Source organism: Pan troglodytes, chromosome 1 (assembly GCF_028858775.2).
Source record: "Pan troglodytes isolate AG18354 chromosome 1, NHGRI_mPanTro3-v2.0_pri, whole genome shotgun sequence".
Lineage (NCBI taxonomy): Eukaryota > Metazoa > Chordata > Mammalia > Primates > Hominidae > Pan > Pan troglodytes.
In genome coordinates, this window is record NC_072398.2 from 114,241,809 (window position 1) to 114,262,511 (window position 20,703).

General features: G+C 43.8%; 1 protein-coding gene across 2 annotated transcripts in view; it reads left to right on the forward strand.

The window, feature by feature from the left end:
* Positions 1-20,703, forward strand: part of CD101 (CD101 molecule) — a 45,932-nt gene that overhangs the window by 24,575 nt on the left and 654 nt on the right. For both annotated transcript variants that reach the window (XM_016924918.4, XM_016924931.4), the window contains 5 exons: positions 1,996-2,379; positions 3,062-3,466; positions 6,492-6,902; positions 10,426-10,821; positions 18,672-18,946. In XM_016924918.4, the coding sequence (XP_016780407.4) occupies positions 1,996-2,379; positions 3,062-3,466; positions 6,492-6,902; positions 10,426-10,821; positions 18,672-18,913 (1,838 nt within the window). In that variant the 3' untranslated portion in view covers positions 18,914-18,946. The remainder of the gene's footprint in view (positions 1-1,995; positions 2,380-3,061; positions 3,467-6,491; positions 6,903-10,425; positions 10,822-18,671; positions 18,947-20,703) is intronic.

A 20,703-nucleotide genomic window follows, 5' to 3' on the forward strand; every position in this document is an offset into this window, starting at 1 on the left:
CTTTGTATAGGCTGGAGTCTACACTGGGCTTACTATGTAGACACAGAAAAAGTTATTAGCAAATTTATTAAGGATCCTGTTTAGCATTCTGTTTTGAAAGTCAAACGTTACTTGAAGTATTAGCAACATTTTATCATTTATGAATATTTTAATCGCCCATTACCATTGTGAATGTGTAACTTACACACATTTCATAAGTTTATTACTTCTTACCAAAAGGCAGTAATGGCCACAATGAACTAAGGAAACATCATTAAAAAAAAAAAATCATTAGTTTAAACTAATCATCATGGTTATGTTAAAGTGGTGAGATTATGAGTAATAATTTCCCCTCCAATTTTGAAACTTCAGTTATGAGTCTATTTTTAACTTGAAAAAAACTAAATTTGAAAGCAGATTTGCTCTTTTTAAAAACATATTTATGGACATTAACCTTCATTCTCTCTTTGTTACTTATGTATATGTATGCATAAAACAGTCAAAGATTGAACTCCTTCCTCCTCAGGGAAGAACAATTTGCAAATTCATTTAGGTCCTATTTAGATTTCTAATGCCAGTTCTATTTTATTTTCCTCTTTTGCTTTGAATTACCTCTGCTTTTGCCAGAGCCTATCATTAAACACTAATGCTAGCAGCTAACCTTTACTAAGTACTTTCCCTAGCCATCCAGGCTAAGCTCTTTGCATGTGCCATTTGTTCAGTCTTCTCAACAATGCAGCAAGGTGAGCACTATTATTATCTTCATTTTTACCGAAAAGAAAACTGTGGTCAAATATGTTGCCCAGGGCAATTCTGACTCCAGGAGCCGTGGCCTTAAATTAGTGTTGGGCTGCCTAGAATGTACAGTCTCCTGCTGTATCTCTACATTGCTCACAAGGCAACCAGGAAAGACCTTGCAGAATTCATGTTTGTTGAATAAATGCGTTTGTTGAATGATGACTTGAATTTCCCATCTGGGAGCCAGATTTACATTTATGGTTTTACACTGTAGTTTAGACATAAGAAGCCTCTCTGTTTACAACAACGTGTGTTGTTGTACACCTTGTTGTACACGTTGTTGTACAACAACGTGTGTTGTAAACAGACACACATTTATATATATATTTATTTATTTATATATATATATATAAAATGTATATGTATATATACACGTATTTTCCCGCCAAGTAATTGTTTTTTATGGTAATATTGTGAACAGAGATATAATTAACAATGTTTCTTCCTCATTCAAAACACTTACTAAACCAATCAGATTGATTAGGGAAAGATAAGAAAGAGGAAGATCGTCTTGAACTCTGAAGGTCCGCATTCTAAAAAACTAAAAATTTAAATAAACACAGCTTTATTAGTTTCAGGCTCTTATATCTACCCTAATTAATATACTAAAACATTACCAGATGTTTTGCCAACTAGATATTCTTAAGGAAGAGTTGATTTAACAGACTAATAAGAAATATGTGCAAGTGATAAATTGTTTAAGTAAGCTGGGTGCAGTGGCTCATGCCTGTAATCCCAGCCCTTTGGGAGGCTGAGACAGGAGGATCACTTGAGGCCAGAAGTTCAACACCAGCCTAGGTAACAAAGAGAGACCCTATCTCTACAAAAAATTTAAAAATTAGCCAGCATGTTGGCACGTGCCTGTAGTCCCAGCTACTGAGGCACGAGGCAGGAGAATTGCTTGAGCCAAGGAGTTTGAGGTTGCAGTGAGTTAAGATCACAGTGCTGTGTTCTAGCCTGCACAACAGAGCAAGACCCAGTCTTTAGAAATAAATAAATCGTTTAAGGGTAAATACATCCTCCGATATTCTTTCTGCTATCTTGTTTCCACTATTTAAGGTTTGGCAAATCTTTTGCCTGAGGGTGGTGCAAGAGGAAACAGCCCAATTTGACTTGTCACAAACTAGTCAAGTCCTAATTAATGAAATTTCACTGTATTTTAGAACATTTCTTATTTACCTAAAACAGTTTTATTCTTCTATAATCTGTAACTCACAGCAAGAAGTGTGGTCGTGTCTACCAAGAACAAGCAGCAAGTTGTGTGGGAAGGAGAGACACTCGCCTTTCTCTGTAAGGCTGGTGGAGCCGAAAGTCCCCTGTCTGTGAGCTGGTGGCACATCCCACGGGACCAGACACAGCCCGAGTTTGTGGCTGGCATGGGGCAGGATGGCATTGTGCAGCTGGGTGCCTCCTATGGGGGACCCAGTTACCATGGCAACACAAGGCTGGAGAAAATGGACTGGGCCACCTTCCAGCTGGAGATCACCTTCACTGCCATCACAGACAGTGGCACATATAAGTGCAGAGTATCTGAGAAGTCTCGGAACCAGGCCAGAGATCTGAGCTGGACTCAGAAGATTTCAGTTACTGTAAAGTCTCTGGGTAAGTGTCAAAGGAAGTCCTTTTCTGCACCTGTATATCACTCAATTCATTCTGCAGTGGAATTGGATTGCGTGTTATCCTGAATCCCCCAGTGATGGTATGTGTACCCCAGGACACAGAGCTAGTCTCTGGCTACCCTCTCTGTCAATTAATCTTTAAAGTTTCTTCATTTTTGTAAAGATCATCTTTAGAGTGCAACTTGTAAATTGTTGTTCAAGGTTAAAAACAAAATCCTATGAATCAGCTTATAGACGAGTATAGCTGAGCCTCTTACCTTCTGGCTTTTGACAGCTGTGGCCCTGGGATTGCAGAGCCCATTGGAGCATGTGCAAAAGGGTTCTGATACTGAACCCACGCATGGGGGTAAGGGAAGGAGGCCAGACGACTAGGGTGGGGAGTGCTCCACCCACTCAGCAGCAGCTGTCTAAGTAGCAGATTGGAGAAACACTGCCTATTTGTTGTGGCTGCTGGGAACAGTCTTAGAAAAGGATCAACTTAGCAAAATTGAGGTCACAGTTCAGGACAGACTGTACTGGGAATCAATTTCTACTCTATAAAATATGAAACTCCAAATGTACAAATGCATGGTCCTAGTCAAAGAGGTGGCAACTAGAAAAACTTGAAAGTGCTATATTTTAATCTGGTAAATATATTAGAAATTCTGTTTCATTTTTCTGTCTAGAGTCAAGTTTACAAGTTAGTCTGATGAGCCGTCAGCCGCAAGTGATGTTAACCAACACCTTTGACCTGTCCTGTGTCGTGAGGGCCGGTTACTCTGACCTCAAGGTGCCACTCACTGTGACATGGCAGTTCCAGCCAGCTAGCTCTCAGGTCTTCCACCAGCTTATTCGAATCACCCACAATGGCACCATTGAATGGGGGAATTTCCTATCCCAGTTCCAAAAGAAGACGAAAGTGTCGCAGTCTTTATTTCGTTCACAACTCCTAGTCCATGATGCCACTGAGGAAGAGACAGGAGTGTATCAGTGTAAAGTAGAAGTTTATGACAGAAATTCCCTATACAACAACCGCCCCCCGAGGGCTTCTGCCATCTCTCACCCACTGAGGATAGCCGTCACTTTACCAGGTAAGTGTGACTTGAAATTAATCCCTGTTTTAAAAACAAACAAATAGCAATCCTCCCATTTTGGGTAAGTTATAACAATAAAACATAAAATACTTTCTCCCGTATTTGTTCTATCTAAGTAAGCACCACATGATGAATGATACCCAGGTTAACATTGAGTTAGTATGCATGGGTTGGCCATACTGGTTGTTAAAACATTGAAATACCTTCCATGCTGGCTAATTGCTGCTCTCTACCCATTCCCCGTTTTACCCTAAGTTCCCACCACCCAGCAACTAAAGGGTACCACGTGGCACAGCAGGGGGCCTCTAGGACCTGGCTAGAGGGGAGAAGAAATGTTTTGGATTAGTTACTGTCCAGGCCTTACCAGTTAGTAAACATTTGCAGTGTCTCTGCTAGTGGTAGGGATAAGGTAAATTCCACTGGAATACATCCACCTACTTATTTGTAAGGTGTTAATGTATAAGAGTCAGAGAATTTATTATTACAATCAAATATAATCCATCTCATCAACTGATAATAGAGCATAGGAGTTAAAAGTGAGATACTACCTAGGCAAAGTTCTGCTGTGTCATGTATCTTCTCTCTTATAGTTTGCATTCTCTTAGGAAGAGTGATGGAGAGACGTTGAAGTCATTTAGATCTGACAATCACTGGATAGCAGAACAGCTTTGGATGAGCCACTTAATCTGCTCAAGCCTTAGTTACCTGATCTGTAAATTGTTAATGTGCAATTTAAATATGGTGACATATATAACATGTCGAGTACGTGACACACCAAGATGACGCTCAAACGTGGTCATTGTCATTATTCTCTCTGCTGCTGTGCAACATTTTTGGTAATAGTAATGATCCCCTTGTTCATGAATTCATGCTTAATTAATTTGTCCTCTCTGTGGTATTTGCAATTGCTGCCCCAATCTGTCTTCTTGAAACTTCTTTTTTCCTTGGCACCATGACACAAGATTTTCATTTTCTCCTCCACTGATTTATTCTTTAAAGAATACAGTTTCTCTGGATTTTATTCTTAGCTTTGTTCTCTTTTCATTCTATACGCTCTCCTGCAGTGGACTCGTCCCTACCCATGGATACAAGCTGTATGTTCACAACTCCCAAATTCATTATCTTGACCAATTTCTCTTCTGATCTCCAGACTCGTATATCCAGCTGTCTCCAAGACATGCCTGCACTCATTATGTCAAAACATAAACCCACCATTATCATCCAAAGCTCTTTCTTCTACATTGCCCCTTATGTCCCCACTCCCCAACAGTGACCCAAGTTGAAAACCTGAGTCATCACAACTCTTATGTTCACCTTGTATCTAAACTCCCATAGTGTGACATGCAAGGTCCTTTATCATCTGGTACATTTGTGTCTTTCCAGCATCATCTCCTTCAACTTTCCATCGTGAATTTGAGCTTCAGCCACACTGAATTACTGGCAGCTCCTCAGTAGTCCATGTTCCCTCTCACTCTCAAAGTCTTTGATCTAGTTGCATCTTTTGTGTGGCAATCCTTAACCTCTTCTCCATCAGAATAATTCCTATAAACCCTTAAGACTCAGCTCAGAATTATCTCCTCCAGGAAGTCTCCCCTCACTCCTGTATTTGGGCTAGGAGACCCTGCTGTGTGCTCAGATAGGCACTTCTATATACCTCTGTCTTACGTGAGGGACATGAGGAACAAAAATTTTACACTGAGGCCAGGCGTGGTGGCTCACACCTGTAATCCCACACTTTGGGAGGCCAAGGCGGGCAGATCACCTGAAGTCAGGAGTTTGAGACCAGCCTGGCCAACATAGTGAAACCCCGTCTCTACTGAAAATGCACAGATTAGCCAGGCATGGTGGCGTGCACCTGTAGTCCCAGCTACTCAGGAGGCTGAGGCACAAGGATCGCTTGAGCACAGGAAGTGGAGGTTGCAGCGAGCCAAGATCATGCCACTGTACTCCAGCCTGGGCGACAGAGCAAGACTCCATCTCAAACAAAACAAAACAACCAAAAATCTCACACTTGAGAAAGGTTTCTCAAGAGTTATTTCAGCTGCACATTCTAAATGTGGAAGACAGTGATCAGGGCAAATATCACTGTGCTGTGGTAGAATGGCTCTTTGTCTACAAATGGCACTTGGCACCATCTCTAAGCCTCTGTCCCTGCACTTGTCTCCCTCTAGAGTGTGAGCCACTGAGGGAAGATATCCACAGGGCCTGGAATTGTCTGGCACATAATATAGTGTGTGCTTCATAAATATTTGTTGAAGGAAGAGTAAAGGGACCTATGGGCAACATCAATAAAAAGCTAAAAAAGTAGAGTGGGTGATGTGAGCAAGACGCTAGAAGAAGATTTGGGAAGAAGATTTGGGAACAAGGATTGTCACTCATCTTTCTGACAAAGTAGAAAAGCTGCTGGGGTCAAAGATTAGTTGGCTCCATATCTATACAATGTTCCCACAGTTAAGTGACTGCAAAGACACACACAGTTTTAATCACTCATGTACAACTTCCTTTTGTTTACCCACGTTTGAAGGCAGATACAACTAGAGTTTGGAAATTGTGAATCCGGAAGCACTCTGCATAGTAAACACACAAACACAGCATTAATAGGGCCACTTTCTCCCAATCTGATACATGAAATATGACAGAAGAGATGCTTGTGCTTAAATACCAAATCAGTATCATGTGGAAGAGAGATACTGGGCTTGTCTGTGTGACACTCCCTCTGCCACGCCACCCCTACCAAGCATAGGTAGCACTAGGAATAGTGGATGGAAGTTATGAAGAGATAAAGTTCAACTTGATATCAGAAAGCATTCTGGAGGGGCAGAGCTGTCCAGAGATGAAATGGGCTTCCTTGTCAGCTAGTGATGCTGTTCAAAAGCTGGATGAGCAGTGAGTGGGGCTACTGTAGAGAGAGTTCACCCATATGATGGCGGGAGGATGCAGTGTCATACTTGACCTCTAATGTCTCTACTACCTTAACTTTCTATTTCATAGCAAAGTAACTGTTTCATTTTTTTAAATTTAGAGAGCAAGCTAAAAGTGAATTCAAGGAGTCAAGTCCAAGAGCTCTCCATCAACTCCAACACTGATATAGAATGTAGCATCTTGTCCCGGTCCAGTGGAAACCTTCAGTTAGCCATTATTTGGTATTTTTCTCCTGTTTCCACTAATGCCTCCTGGCTAAAGATCCTGGAGATGGACCAAACCAATGTTATAAGAACTGGGGATGAGTTTCACACCCCACAGAGAAAACAAAAATTTCATACTGAGAAGGTTTCCCAAGACTTATTTCAGCTGCACATTCTGAATGTGGAAGACAGTGATCGAGGCAAATATCACTGTGCTGTGGAGGAATGGCTCCTGTCTACAAATGGCACTTGGCACAAGCTTGGAGAAAAGAAGTCAGGACTAACAGAATTGAAACTCAAGCCCACAGGTAAACCTTGCGAGTGTATCCTCACAATGTCTGTCTGTCTGACGGCTGTTTTCTCTTGGGCAGCTGTTCTATGGAGTGATTATGTGGAAGTAAAAATATGACCTAAAGTCATAGGAACAGTATCTACCTACACACGACTGCAAGACCGGGTAGTCCACCAAAGGAGGGGAGGTCACTTAAGGCGATCCAATCTGAGGTTCTGGGGAGCTGAGGTAGGAGCAATATCCCTTTGATTGGTTTGCTTCTCAGCCTGGCAGCCTGGTCTGTGCAGCTACCCAGGGTATCGTATCTCCAGATCTCTATAATAACAAGCTGTGTCATTCCAGTGGGGCTCTACTGTAATTTGGCAGAGAAAGAGTAATACGAAGCATATTTCTCCCACTGTGAACAGAAACTGTACAACTCTATGGGGATGTGTGGAGAAATTGCTTCTCAACATTTAGCTGCCTAAACATAAGGCAAATAAGAGTAGTTAACTGTTGGAATGGCTTACTGAGGGAGTCTCCTCTTCCTCAGGAGATCTTTAAAAATGTAATGGAAGTTCCGCACTGGTCTAAGAGTGCCACTGTCTAAATGTGGGCAGGGTTGATTAGGTCTCTCAGCATAGGTTAGGTCACCTCCAGTGTTGATTAAAATTAAATGAACGTCACAACCAAGGTTCGGGAACTGGCCAAGATCCAACAGCACAATGCAGAGAAGTTGATCTAATTTGGTGCTTGAAATACTATTTTCAAGGTAACATTAAAAAAAATTAGATGATAATTGAGCATTACTATGTATTAGGCAATGGAATACAAAGATAAAGAAGGCACAGCCCTGGCCCTTAAGGAGCTCCTAGTCTGGTGGGACAACAAGGGCAAAACAGCAGCTTGGTTTGGGGTCTCTTCCTGCCCTCTGGCTTCCCTTCTGTATGTTCTTCAAGCCCCTTCTTCTCCCTGCTAAATGTGTGTGTTCCTCAGGGATAGATCCTGGGCCTGTTTTGCTTCTTATTCTCTGCTTTCCTCAGAATTTCTTAAACACTGCCCTGGTTTCAGCTACCACCTTCTAGATGATAACTCTGAGATTTTGTGCTTAGCCCTGATCTCCTGAGCTCCAAGCCTTCATACCAAACTGCCTGCTGTACATTTCTACTTGGATGCCCCCATACTCAGCATGCCCTAAATTGCACTTAGCATCTCTGCCATCTCACCATGCTCATTTGTACTTCTGTATTTCCCATCTGTGTGATTGGCATTCTGTCTCCCAGTCATCCACGCCAGACTCTTGACCACATGTGCATGGCCCTCTTCAGGAGGCAGCCACCGCTTAGCTCAAGTGCTTCCCATGTAGAAATGTGGGCTCCGTGTTGTCAGATATTTTTGCATATCTAGAGATGCCTAAAATCTTTTTTGGTGACATCTCCCAGTTTGAGAATGTCCACAACTAATTCACTTCTTCTTTTTTTTTTTTTTTTTTTAGACGGAGTCTTGCTCTGTTGCTCAGGCTGGAGTCAGTGGTATGATCTTAGCTCACTGCAACCTCCTCCTCCTGGGTTCAAGCAATTCTCCTGCCTCAGCCTCCAGAGTAGCTGGGACTACAGGCGTGCGCCACCATGCCTGGCTAATTTTTGTAATTTTAGTAGAGACAGGGTTTCACTATGTTGGCCAGGCTGGTCTCGAACTCCTGACCTCAGGTGATCCACCTGCCTTGGCCTCCCAAAGTGCTGGGATTACAGGCGTGAGCCACTGCGCCCAGCCCAGTTCTCTTAAAATACTGCAAGTGTCAAGCAGAACATACCTGTGGGCTTGGTGTGGCTGTGGACTTCCGGTTGTGCACGTCATTTAGGGAACAAGTTAACCAAGAGGCCCCAGAAAGATGCTGAGAATGACTGGTCAGAGTTGTAAGGGGGATATTTTCTCTGAGGTTGGAAGAAAAGAAGTCAATTTCAAGGAGAAATTGGACTCCAGTAACAAAAACCACATAGAGGACAGAAAAGGACTAGAGGGTCCCTTGAACTGGGAAATTGGGCCCTGGCCAAGTAAAGTGATGGGATTGGAAGCCAGATCACAATAAAGTAGGAAGTAATTTGAGGCAAGGAAATAGCAACAGTATTCCATGTGCTAATATTCCACGTGCTACTCCATGAAGGAAAGGGGAGAGTAAAAATGGTAACTAAGAAAGAGTCCAAGGTCAGACAGAATTATTCTCTTAAAGACAGATTAATAAATGTGTTTGAGTCAGGCACAGTGGCTCATGCCTATAATCCCAGCACTTTGGGAGGCCAAGGCAGGCGGATCACCTGAGGTCAGGAGTTCGAGACCAGCCTGGCCAACATGGTGAAACCCTGTCTCTACTAAAAATACAAAAATTAGCCAGGCATGGTGGCCCATGCCTGTAATCCCAACTGCTCGGGAGGCTGAGGCAGGATAATCGCTTGAACCCAGGAGGCAGAGGTTGCGGTGAGCCGAGATCGTGCCACTGCACTCTAGCCTGGGCGACAGAGCGAGACTCTGTCTCAAAAAATAAATAAATAAAATAAAAATAAATAAATAAATAAATGAAAGTGTTTGTAGTGGAATTGAAAATGTAATGCACACTATAATTTCTTTATTTTGTTTGTAACTACTTTGGCTGTCATTCTAAATCCGCACCTGCTGGTTAGCGAGGGGAAAAAAAGTAAATGTCAAAATCTCTTTAAAACTCAGTCTAATCCAATCATCTAAATAGCTCCCATGGATGGCTTTCTAACACTTGCATCAAAATGTTCAGTCTCTTGGATGGCGTCCTCTCTCTCTGTGTTTACACCCAAGATAATATCTGGGTGTATGGGAGGAGAGTAATTTGCTAAGAATGAGGGGTACTGGTGGAATACATGGCTTGAGGGAGCTGCTAAAAGTTGTGAACGACCACTTTGGGAAGTAGAGGAGGAGTGAATCAAGGATAAGTAAAAGCAGCAGGCAGAGGGCCCTGCAGAAGCTGTGTAGTTTTCAATGGCAGGATCCAGCAGGCAAGCAGTTGGGCTAAAGAAGGAAAGGGGCTGGTTTGATTCCTAGCAGAGAATGTCCTGGCAAATGTGAGAGAAAAACAGGGATCAAGGACAAGAATTAAAATGAATGTGGCTGGACGTGGTGGCTCATGCCTGTAATCCCAACGCTTTGGGAGGCTGAGGTGGGCAGATCACTTGAAGCCAGGAGCTCAAGAGCAATCTGGCCAACATGGTGAAACCCCGTCTCTACTAAAAATACAAAAATCAGCTGGGCATGGTGGCACACGCCTGTAATCCCAGCCACTTGGGAGGCTGAGGCAGGAGAATTGCTTGAACCCAGGAGGCAGTGGTTGCAGTGAGCTGAGATCATGCCACTGCACTCTGGCCTGGGTGACAGAGCAAGACTCTGTCTCAAAAAATAAAAATAATAAAAAAAATAAAATGAATGCACTGATGTCTAAAGAATATACGATCTTCCCAGTGAGAACTAGATTTTTCAGAGGTGGTATCCAATCTGAAAGTCTGCATTCTCTAATTTACTGCCATTTTATTTTCTAGGAAGTAAGGTACGTGTCTCCAAAGTGTACTGGACCGAAAATGTGACTGAGCACAGAGAAGTGGCCATCCGCTGCAGCCTGGAGAGTGTAGGCAGCTCAGCCACTCTGTACTCTGTGATGTGGTACTGGAACAGAGAAAACTCTGGAAGTAAATTGCTGGTGCACTTGCAACATGATGGCTTGCTGGAGTATGGGGAAGAGGGGCTCAGGAGGCACCTGCACTGTTACCGTTCATCCTCTACAGACTTTGTCCTGAAGCTTCATCAGGTGGAGATGGAGGATGCAGGAATGTACTGGTGTAGGGTGGCAGAGTGGCAGCTCCATGGACACCCAAGCAAGTGGATTAATCAAGCATCCGATGAGTCACAGCGGATGGCGCTCACGGTGCTGCCTTCAGGTAACCAGGGGTTTATCTACCGCGAGCTCATGGTCAGGAGAATACATGGCTCTCCTCTTATGCTCTCCCTCTCACCTATCTTTTGCTCCTTCTTCTGAAGACAATTTTCAGACTGAAGACAATTTTCAGGTTCCCTAAAGAAGATGACTTTGCTGTCTCTCTCAACAGTAACTCATTTGAACAAACAAGGTCCACATGAGATTTTGGCATAGACACTTAAATATCGGGAGCATCTGACAGGTCCATGTCTTTCTGCTGGGGTTCAGGGAGAAGGTGGGAGGTGAGCAATAAGCTAAGCTTACTGAGGGAAAGGGCCATTGGAGAAGTAGGGGTGTGGTCTTGGTGCCAGACACCAGGAAGCATAAAGGGAAAATCATCAATAAAGGTAACAATCCTAAGAGACCAGCTAGCTTTAGTGACACTCCTTGGGAGGGACAGAATGCTGTTGAGAACATATGGGAACATCTAAGAAGTAGGGATAGGTGCATCCCAGCGCAGCAGGGCTTCCAGAGGGGAAGTCGAAGCTATCCGATTTGTTCCTTGAGGTGGTCCATCATTGTTTGTCCCTGTTCATTCCTCAGCAGAAGTTTTCTCCTGAGTGCCAGGCCAAAATGTTTTTTCTATCAGCCTTTTTCTTCTTTCCAACAATTACAGGAAGTCCCATACTCATGAGCACATTCCGTACATGTTTTCCCAGTGAAATTAATAGGCTCTGTAGAATCGGCAGTTTTTGCAGTAGAATAAATAGATAAGAACTGTAAAAAGTATACAGTCTGTGATGAAAAGCGTATCTTCTCTGAGGCAGATGGGATCCTTCATAGCATACATATTGTTAATCTTTGTGAGATCCTTGTAAAACAGGTATATGGTTTTTAAAAGATAAACCTGGAAAGAAAACATTAAAAAATTGAGTGGCCTTCGTATTCTTCAGAAAACCTTTGTCATGACAAACTGAGGGTTTTGAGGGTAATTAATGTTGAGGATTTCCAAGGAAATCCCTGTAATGTACCATCTGGGCTCCTTCACCTGGCTGTTCCTTCCTGGTAGTCAGGGAGGCAGTGTGGGGTGATAAAAATTCCCAGGGGCTGGAATCAGACCAGCCTAGGCTCAAATCACAGCTCTACTACCAATACCAGCTATGAAATCATACTCTGGTTACTTGCTGTGAGCCTCAGCTTTCTATAAAATGAAGATCACAATATAAATATGTATAAAGTATCCAGTACAGTGCCTGGCACATTGTCAGTGCTCAGCAAATGTAATCTCCTTTTCCCCTTATGCCTCCAAACCCGGGGCACATACATATACACACAGGTACACACATACCTACATGTGTACATCTATGTGACAAAATAATGACACTTGTTTAATAAATAACTATATCAGGTTCTGAGGCCACAAAAGTGTACATGACAGAGTCTGTTCCCACCGAGCTTGGAATCCAGTGGGAGAAATCAAGTTCAACATAACAGGTGTCATCAAAGAAGTATTTCCAGTAGACTAGAGGAACAACAGAGGCAGGGCTGGGGTGAAGGGCTAGGTAGGGAGATGATCTGGGAAGGTTCCCCAGAGTCTGGGGCTCATGAAAAGGAAGAAACATATTTTAGGAACATGAAAGAGTATGCAAGATGATAATAAGATGTAAAATTTCATGTTATATTCGGGGAACTCCTGGTCACTGAGAATGGCAGGAACTGCAGTCTCTATGGTACAGTGGCAAGAGATGAGACCAGTGAGGAGGGAAAGGAACAGATGATAGATCCCAAATGTGTCTAGAGTATGAAGCTAAGAAGGAAGAACTTTATCATGACAGTGATTGAGTGTCATTGAAAAAGTTTAAGCAGGGGAGTGACATGATCAGATTTTCCTTTTAGAAAGTTCCCACATTAAAATGAATTGGAGGTCGGGCACAGTGGCTCATGCCTGTAATCCCAGCACTTTGGGAGGCCAAGGCGGGCGGATCACCTGACGTTGGGAGTTTGAGACCAGCCTGACCAACATGGTGAAACCCTGTCTGTACTAAAAATCCAAAAAATTAGCCGGGCATGGTGGCCCATGCCTGTAATCCCAGCTACTCGGGAGGCTGAGGCAGGAGAATCGCTTGAACCCAGGAGGGGAAGGTTGCGGTGAGCCGAGATCATGCCATTGCACTCCAGCCTTGGGCAACAAGAGCAAAACTCTGTCTCAAAATAAATAAATAAATAAATAAAATAAAATAAATGAATTGGAGGGGAGGTCCACAGTACAGTGCAAGTAGTATATGAAATTACGGAAACCCAACTGGGGAAAGATGAAGGCCTGAGCTAAGGCAGTACCCATGACGACTAAGAAAAGAACAGGCATTAGGTATTAGGAGGTGTAATCTTCAGGATTTAGAGGCTGATTCATTGTATATAGAGGGCAAAGGAGCAGAAGGAGAGAATTAAGGATTAACATTTGGATTCTAGCTTAGATGGATAGTGGGGTCATTTACCAAGCAAGGTAATATATTAGAGGGGTTTGGAGGGGAAGATTAGTTCAGTTTTGAATAAGTTGGGCTGGAACTGAGTTCAGAGTAACTGTGAGTTATTGATAAAGATCTGTCCAATAGACATCAAGACTGCCAAATGGGATCTGCACCAGAGTTGTAGATTAGAAGTCATCCATAGGTAGCCAATAATGATGCCCAAGGGTGGAGCTCTGGCATAAATTGCCATTTCTGAGGGAGTGGAGAGCCTGTGAAGGAGACTGATAGGAGTGATGGAGAGCTGGGAAGGGAATCAGGATTTGGTGGTACCACAGACACTAAAGGCAGAGAGGGCATCAAGAGGGTGAGGAGAGTCGACAGACTCAGCTCTTGCAAAGAGGTTGATTAAGGTAACAGTGGGAAAGTATCCATTGGATTTGACATTATGAGACAATTACAGAAAAGTTATCAGGGAAGTCAGACTGCAGCAAGTTGAGGGGAGAGTGGGCACAGCAATGCAGATTGCTCTTTCAAGAGCTTTGATGTCAAGGGGAAGAGAGAAGACAATAAAATGGCAAAAGTTGTCAAAAAAAAGTGAAAGTATTTTAGTTTTGCTTTTTTGCTGTTTTGGTTTGAAGATGATACAGATTTGAGCACATTTATGTTTTAGAGGGGAGAAAGCCAGCAGAAAGAAAAGAAAGAAAGAGAGAGAGAGAGTAAGGAAGGAAGGAAGGTAGGTTAATAGAAGAGTAGATACAACTGACAGTCCAACATCAGAAAGAAAGAAAGAAAGATAGAAAGAAGGAAAGAAAGAGTAGATACGACTGACAGTCCAACATCTGAAAGAAAGAAAGAAGAAAAAAAGAAAGAAAGAAGAAAAAAGAAAGAAAGAAAGAAGGAATGAAGGAAGGAAGAAAAAGATTAATAGAAGAGTAGATACGACTGTCAGTCCAACATCTCACCATGCATGCACCATCTCCTTCCTGGAATGCTCCTCCATGCCATCTTTCCCTGGTCAACACTCTCATCCTTCATCCAGCAACTTAACTGCCACCTCCTCAGAGACTTCCCTTATTCTTTTAGCCCCCACACCTGCAGTTACCTGTTTAACATCTGTCACACTGCTAGACTATACTATAGGCAAAGATAATGAGTGTCTCATTAGTAGCACTAGCACAGTGCCTGGCACATAGGGGATGCTTAAATGTTTACTGAATCACTGTGTAATTGCACTCCTGTTGAGTACCAGGTCTATGTGTTATCAAGATCCAGTTCAAATATAATATGCTACCTATGGTCACTTAACAGATGGTTTTCCATGCTCTCTATCTGGCTATCCCAGCTTGGGCTGGTTTTAGAACCACACAATAGGACTGTAGAGCATGTGGCTCAAGTGAAGGCAGGAAAGTTAAGAGACATTTTCTCGGAGAATGGACCTTGCCTTTTCTTCTCTATCTTATTTCCTTATCAGTGACTAAGCTATGGCAGAGACAACAGCTTCCTCAGTCTTTTTACCTTACCCTTAGACCCTAGACATTAAATGTCTTATTCTAGAGAATTGTCTGTGATTAATTGATAGGCCAGGCTATAAGGCTTCCTGGGAACTGGATTATCTGTAGTAGTGTGCTACTTGTTACTATTTCCCAGCTTTTATTTGGGTAAAGGTCTATTTAGAAATTAGATCCTTGGGCCAGATGTGATGGCTCCCATCTGTAATCCCAGCACTTTGGGAGGCTGAGGTGGGAGGATTACTTGAGCCCAGGAGTTTGAGACCCCTGTCTCTACAAAAAATTTAAAAATTAGACACATGGTTGATGCACGCCTGTAGTACTTGCTACTCAAAAGGCTGAGATGGGAGGATTGCTTGAGTTTGGAGGTCAAGGCTGCAGTAAGCCATGATCATGCCACTTTGCTCCAGTCTGGATGACAGAGCAAGACACTGTCAAAAAAACAAACAAACAAACAAACAGAGAGAGAGAGAAAGAGACAGAGAAAGAAAGAGAAAAAGAAAGAAAGAAAGAAAGGAAGAAAGAGAAAGAGAAAGAGAGAAAGGGAAAGGGGAGAAGGGAAGGTAAGGAAGTGGATTCTTGAAGGAGCTGTGTGTCTCTACCACACTGAAGTATTTGGAGATGCCAAGCTACTTACCTGTGCTTCCCAGTGCCTCCAGCAAGGCCTAGCACATGGCATTCAACAAATGCTTAATGAAAGAATGAGCAGGCACGTCTTCAGTTGGGTTGAAACAGGATGCTGTCAGTGATTCACTTATTCTGGGATGCACTTGTTATCAGGTTACCTTACCCTACTTTTATTTCTTGGCAAGAGCCAACTCCCACATGGCTGCATGTTTGGGGTTGGGTAGTGGGGAAGAGTTGGCAGCCCCCTCTTTATCTCACACCTCTTTTCTTCTGAAGTCAGTGTCTCTGAGGAAATATCAAAAAGGAGTGCTCCTTTTGCTGTGCTTGGCTGTGGGTGGAAGCACGTTCTAAACTAAGCCTCATGATGAAGTGCTCTCATTACATTTTTGGCTTTGTTTTGAAGACCTTGTACTTTGAGCATTGGGCACTTACTTAGATTGATTCAAAATGCCAAACCTTAATGGTTTGAATGCCACTAATTCTAATCCAGATATGGGTGAGAGGCAGAAGGTGGGAAATGGTGACTGTGGGATCCAGAGCAAACACTGGCCTCCCAGGAGAGGTGATTTAACAGCACAGGCACTAACAGTTGCTAGCTGTTGGCCACTTCAGCATGGTAAGGGGCACACCTTGCCATCCTTTGATGGCAGATTGCACTAAGCTGGGCAGCCTCTTCCCCACCAAGATAGCCAAGCCCTCTGGCTGTTCCTTCATGCTGAAAAGCAGAGTAGCAGATTTATTTCCACCTCCTGTGTAGTGGCCCCATCTCGCCATCATTACCCCACCATTCTAGCAACTGTAATACCTGGTGCTGTGGACTCTCACCTCACAATTCTCTGCCTCCCATGAGTAGAAAAGGAAGCCAGGGCCTCCTAAGTAATCATTTCAGTCTTTGCTGAATGTCACCCAGGTCTGAGGACAGGGGAACTAGAGATCTAAGGGAGAGAGAGCCTGTGGAGGAAGATGGCCAAGCCTGGGGTCCCTGTGAGAGAGATCTGTAGGCTCCAGCCCTGTTCTCTGTCTGTTCTCTTGGGAGAAGGTTTCCTGTGATTTTCTTAGCTTTCTCAGTAGCATTCTAGCTAATATTTATTGCTTGCTGACTCCACAAATGCTTTAGGCACTTCGTTAGATGCTTTATTATACATTATCTCATCACAACTCTAGAAATTGTTATCCCTATTTGGCTGATGAGGAAACTAATGATTAAGAGAGGATAAGTAACTTATCCAATGTCAATAACAGCACATTGAAGATTGAGGATTTGAACTCAGCTCTCTTTGAAACACAGTAGGTGCTCATTCACTACTCTGCACAAATGCTCACAGCCAGTCCTTATAATACCTGGACTCCATGGCTCCATTCACTTGCATCATTGCAGTCTATGCTTCCTTCTAGCCACGGGCCTTCAAATGTACTCAGATAAGACCGGGGGAGAATAACTGTAGTCAAGCAGGGTCATTGGAAGAGGGGTCAGATAGGATGTGGAGCAGAGGGATGATAAAGAATTCAAAACCTAACTTTATCATTGCTCACCATTTCAAAAAACAAAACTAAATTTAGGATGAAGGATACAAATGAGATCAGAGAAAATCCAGGCCATGAACCTCTGCTGCTCTTTGCCAGCCCCATTCAGAGCTGCCAGCCTAATGTTCAGTGATGATCTGTACTTTGTATAGCATGATGGCAGCCATCCCTGGGTTCCCATGTGTGGAATGTACTCATGCAATTGATTCATTCATCAGGCTCCATTGAGACCCTGTGAACAAAGAGTTGAGGAAGATAAAAAGACACACAAGACACAGGCCCTACCCTCAAGGAGCTCACAGTGCAGGAGGTGAGCGAATGTCTAGATTCTTTCTTGACAATCATCAAAGAGATGTTCTTTAACATGTAGGATTCATTGGCAATGCCAAAAATGGAATTCTTGCAGCAGGAGGTTGGTCAAAATGACCTCTAAACCTCTTTCATCTCTAAGCATCCATAATCCCATGAATCCTGTAGCTTAACCTTTGAAGAAGAAATTGCTTATGTCATTACAATTTTCCAGTAAAAGCACAGCTACTGTTAGCATTGAATATTTCAGAACAGCCCTGATTTCAGATATCATGTCATAAATAAATGTAATTGGAAGACTACATTTAGTAATTGGTCTCTTTAAGCATGTGTCTTTCTGCTTCAATAGACTGTTTCCTGAAACCTGTGGTGTTTGCAGTCTTCTGGGCCTTTGCTTTCCTGGCTGTGTGGCCAGGAGCCACTTTGGGGCTGCTTGTGCGTGCTCTGCGTGTGTGTCTGCTGTTAGTGCTTCCCGGCGGACTGCAGCTGCGGGATGATCATATGCTTCAGCATGCCTTTATATAGTATCTTTTGCCCATGTGGTTGCAGTCAATCCAATTTAATTCAGATCAGCAAAAGTTACTGAGCACATGTGCTAGGCACTGTAGGGGATATAGAAACAAATGGCACTATCAGACATACTCAAGTAACTATAGTGGACAAAGGAGACGAGTAAAAGGGAATTAAAGAGGCCTAAACAAAGGGCTGAGCAAGAACGGGATGGAAGAGAAGAACTGTGCCTGCAGCAAGGTAGGAAGAGCTGAGAGAGTAGGAAGTGTGACGGAGCTAGGCCAGAAGGACCTGGAGGCTCAGATGCATGGAGCATGTCAGATGGTGGCCACAGCCAGAGCAACACAGGAAAGGAGTGGGAGGGAGGGGGCCGGGGAAGGAGGAGACCCACAGGGAGGGCCAGGCTTGGGTCAGCGGGGGTAGGGGCTTCTCATTGTGGGTGTGATTGTTTTATAAGGACAGTGCAGAGTGCAGGGCAGAGTGTGTATGTGTGTGTGAGAAAGAGTGTGTGCCTGTGTGTTGGAGGAGCAGCAGTGGGAATAACTCAGTTAAAAATTCAGGACTGGCAACACTTGAGAACGAGGGTTGAATTATAGATATCTTTTCTGAAGAAAGAAGATTAAAGGAGAGGTTTTCTTTTTTGTTTTGTTTTTCATTTTGGCTGTTAGTTTTAAGTAGGTCATCGGAACCTCCAGTGGTTGGAAATCGCAGGGCAAGGGGCTGTTGCATTAGAAGAGCCTGTTCCAGGAGCTCTCTTCCCCCAGTGCTCTGTCCTGTGCTCCTCATGATTTCAGGGGCCCACTGCTATTTGGCCCCATTATTTTTACATATACTTGCCTATAACAATAAATCCCAGGAGTGTTTGTAATTGACTAGTACAAATAAGTTGGAGATGAATTACTCTCTTGTTTCTCCCTTCGTTGCAGAGCCCACGCTTCCTTCCAGGATCTGCTCCTCGGCCCCTTTACTCTATTTCCTGTTCATCTGCCCCTTCGTCCTGCTCCTGCTTCTGCTCATCTCCCTCCTTTGCTTATACTGGAAGGCCAGGAAGTTGTCCACACTGCGTTCCAACACACGGAAAGAAAAGGCTCTCTGGGTGGACTTGAAAGAGGCTGGATGTGTGACCGCAAATAGGAGGGAAGACGAGGAGGAAGATGAAGGCAACTGAATCCCAAGAGGCACCTGCAGCCAGGAAGGAAAGGTGGGGGCTTTTTAATTGGGCTAACCAGGGTGTGAATGAATCCTGGTTCTGTCCTCAACTATGTCTGCGGCCTTGGGCAAGTTACCTAGGAATCAGAGGGAGCATTCACTGAGTGCTTATTGGTTCTATGCACTGTTAGGTGTTCCTTTGTGTCTTACCTCATCCACCTCTTGCATCCCCCCTTGGAACAAGATAGCATCATTACCCTACATCTCTTGAAGGTTCAGGTCCCTGGGCTGCAAGGAGATAAGAGGCTCCCTCACACAGCCTCTGGAGGGCTAAATGAGATCCTACAGCAATGCCCTGGTGGGGCTTCTCTCTGCCTCTTATGTCACTTGTCACACCTGCTCTAGGTAATCATTTTCCTCCAGATGAGAGGTGTAGGAAAGGGCCTGATGCCAGCAAGGAAAAAGGAATTGGGAACATGCTCTTTGTTTACCTAAAATCTGTCCCCGCAACAAGAATGTAACTTCCTTCAAGGCAGAAATTCAATTTTCTTCTCCCAGCCCACCTACAAAGGCCCACTCAAGAGCAAGTTCTGTGTAATAGGTGCTTAACTAATACAGGTTCTTTGACAAAATGATAAAACATTTGTAACCTGAGTTTGGGGCTTTTTGTTTATTGTTTGATAAGACTTTTTATTAAGTAATTGCTGAGCAAAACCTTTTTAAAAACTCATGTAACAGTACTCCAGTCAGCCCCCCAAGGCCTCGTACCCCTGCTTCCCCCTACACCTCCATATCCGCACCAAAAGGTCCATCTGGCTCCTGGTGCTCAGCCAGTGCCTTATTTTCTTTGACCTGACAGCACTGGGTGGTAGGGAAGGTATTGTCTGGAGGAGCAGGGTTGACAGTGCCGCCGTTCCCTCATACGCCTGCAGGGCTGGGGTTTGGGGCAGCAGTAGGTCAAATCTGGTTCCTCAAGGTCTCCTATTCTCAGTAGCAAAAAGCAGCCGGTGGGGGTGGGGTGTAATGGCTTAAAGCTTTCAACAGCTGTCCCCACTGGGCTTACAGTCCCCTCATCTTTGTTTCAAAAGCCGCTCAGGCCCTGTTGTAGCCAGAATTGGAAATCAATCAGTGCCACCTAACAGACTTGAGAAAACACATCTATTTATTATCTATGTGACCAACCGAGTTGCTTTAACACTCGTTAATTTGCATTTCCAAGGAGAGCAGTTTAGTTTTAATTATTTGATCAGGCACACACGTCCTCTCCAAACATAATTAGTTCCTTCCTAAGGGGATTATTGGTGGCTATGAGCACTCCTACTATGGACCTACCAGTTCCTTAAACTCATGTCCCTTCATAGCCTGATTTAAAATACTCCAAATCTTTCCTTAAACATGTCAGCACATTTGTTTCTTGTCATCCAGGTAAGGGAGCATATTTTTACAAACAACAAAGCTGAAATGAAGACTTTTTTTTTTTTTTGAGATGAAGTCTCGCTCTGTCGCCCAGGCTGGAGTGCAGTGGTGTGACCTGGGCTCACTGCAAGCTCCGCCTCCCGGGTTCACGCCATTCTCCTGCCTCAGCCTCCCGAGTAGCTGGGACTACAGGCACCCGCCACCACGCCTGGCTAATTTTTTTTTGTATTTTTAGTAGAGACGGGGTTTCACCGTGTTAGCCAGGATGGTCTCGATCTCCTGACCTCATGATCCGCCCGCCTCGGCCTCCCAAAGTGCTGGGATTACAGGCATGAGCCACCACGCCCGGCAGAAGACTCTTAGAAAGTGTGATGACACCCTGCCCCTATTTTT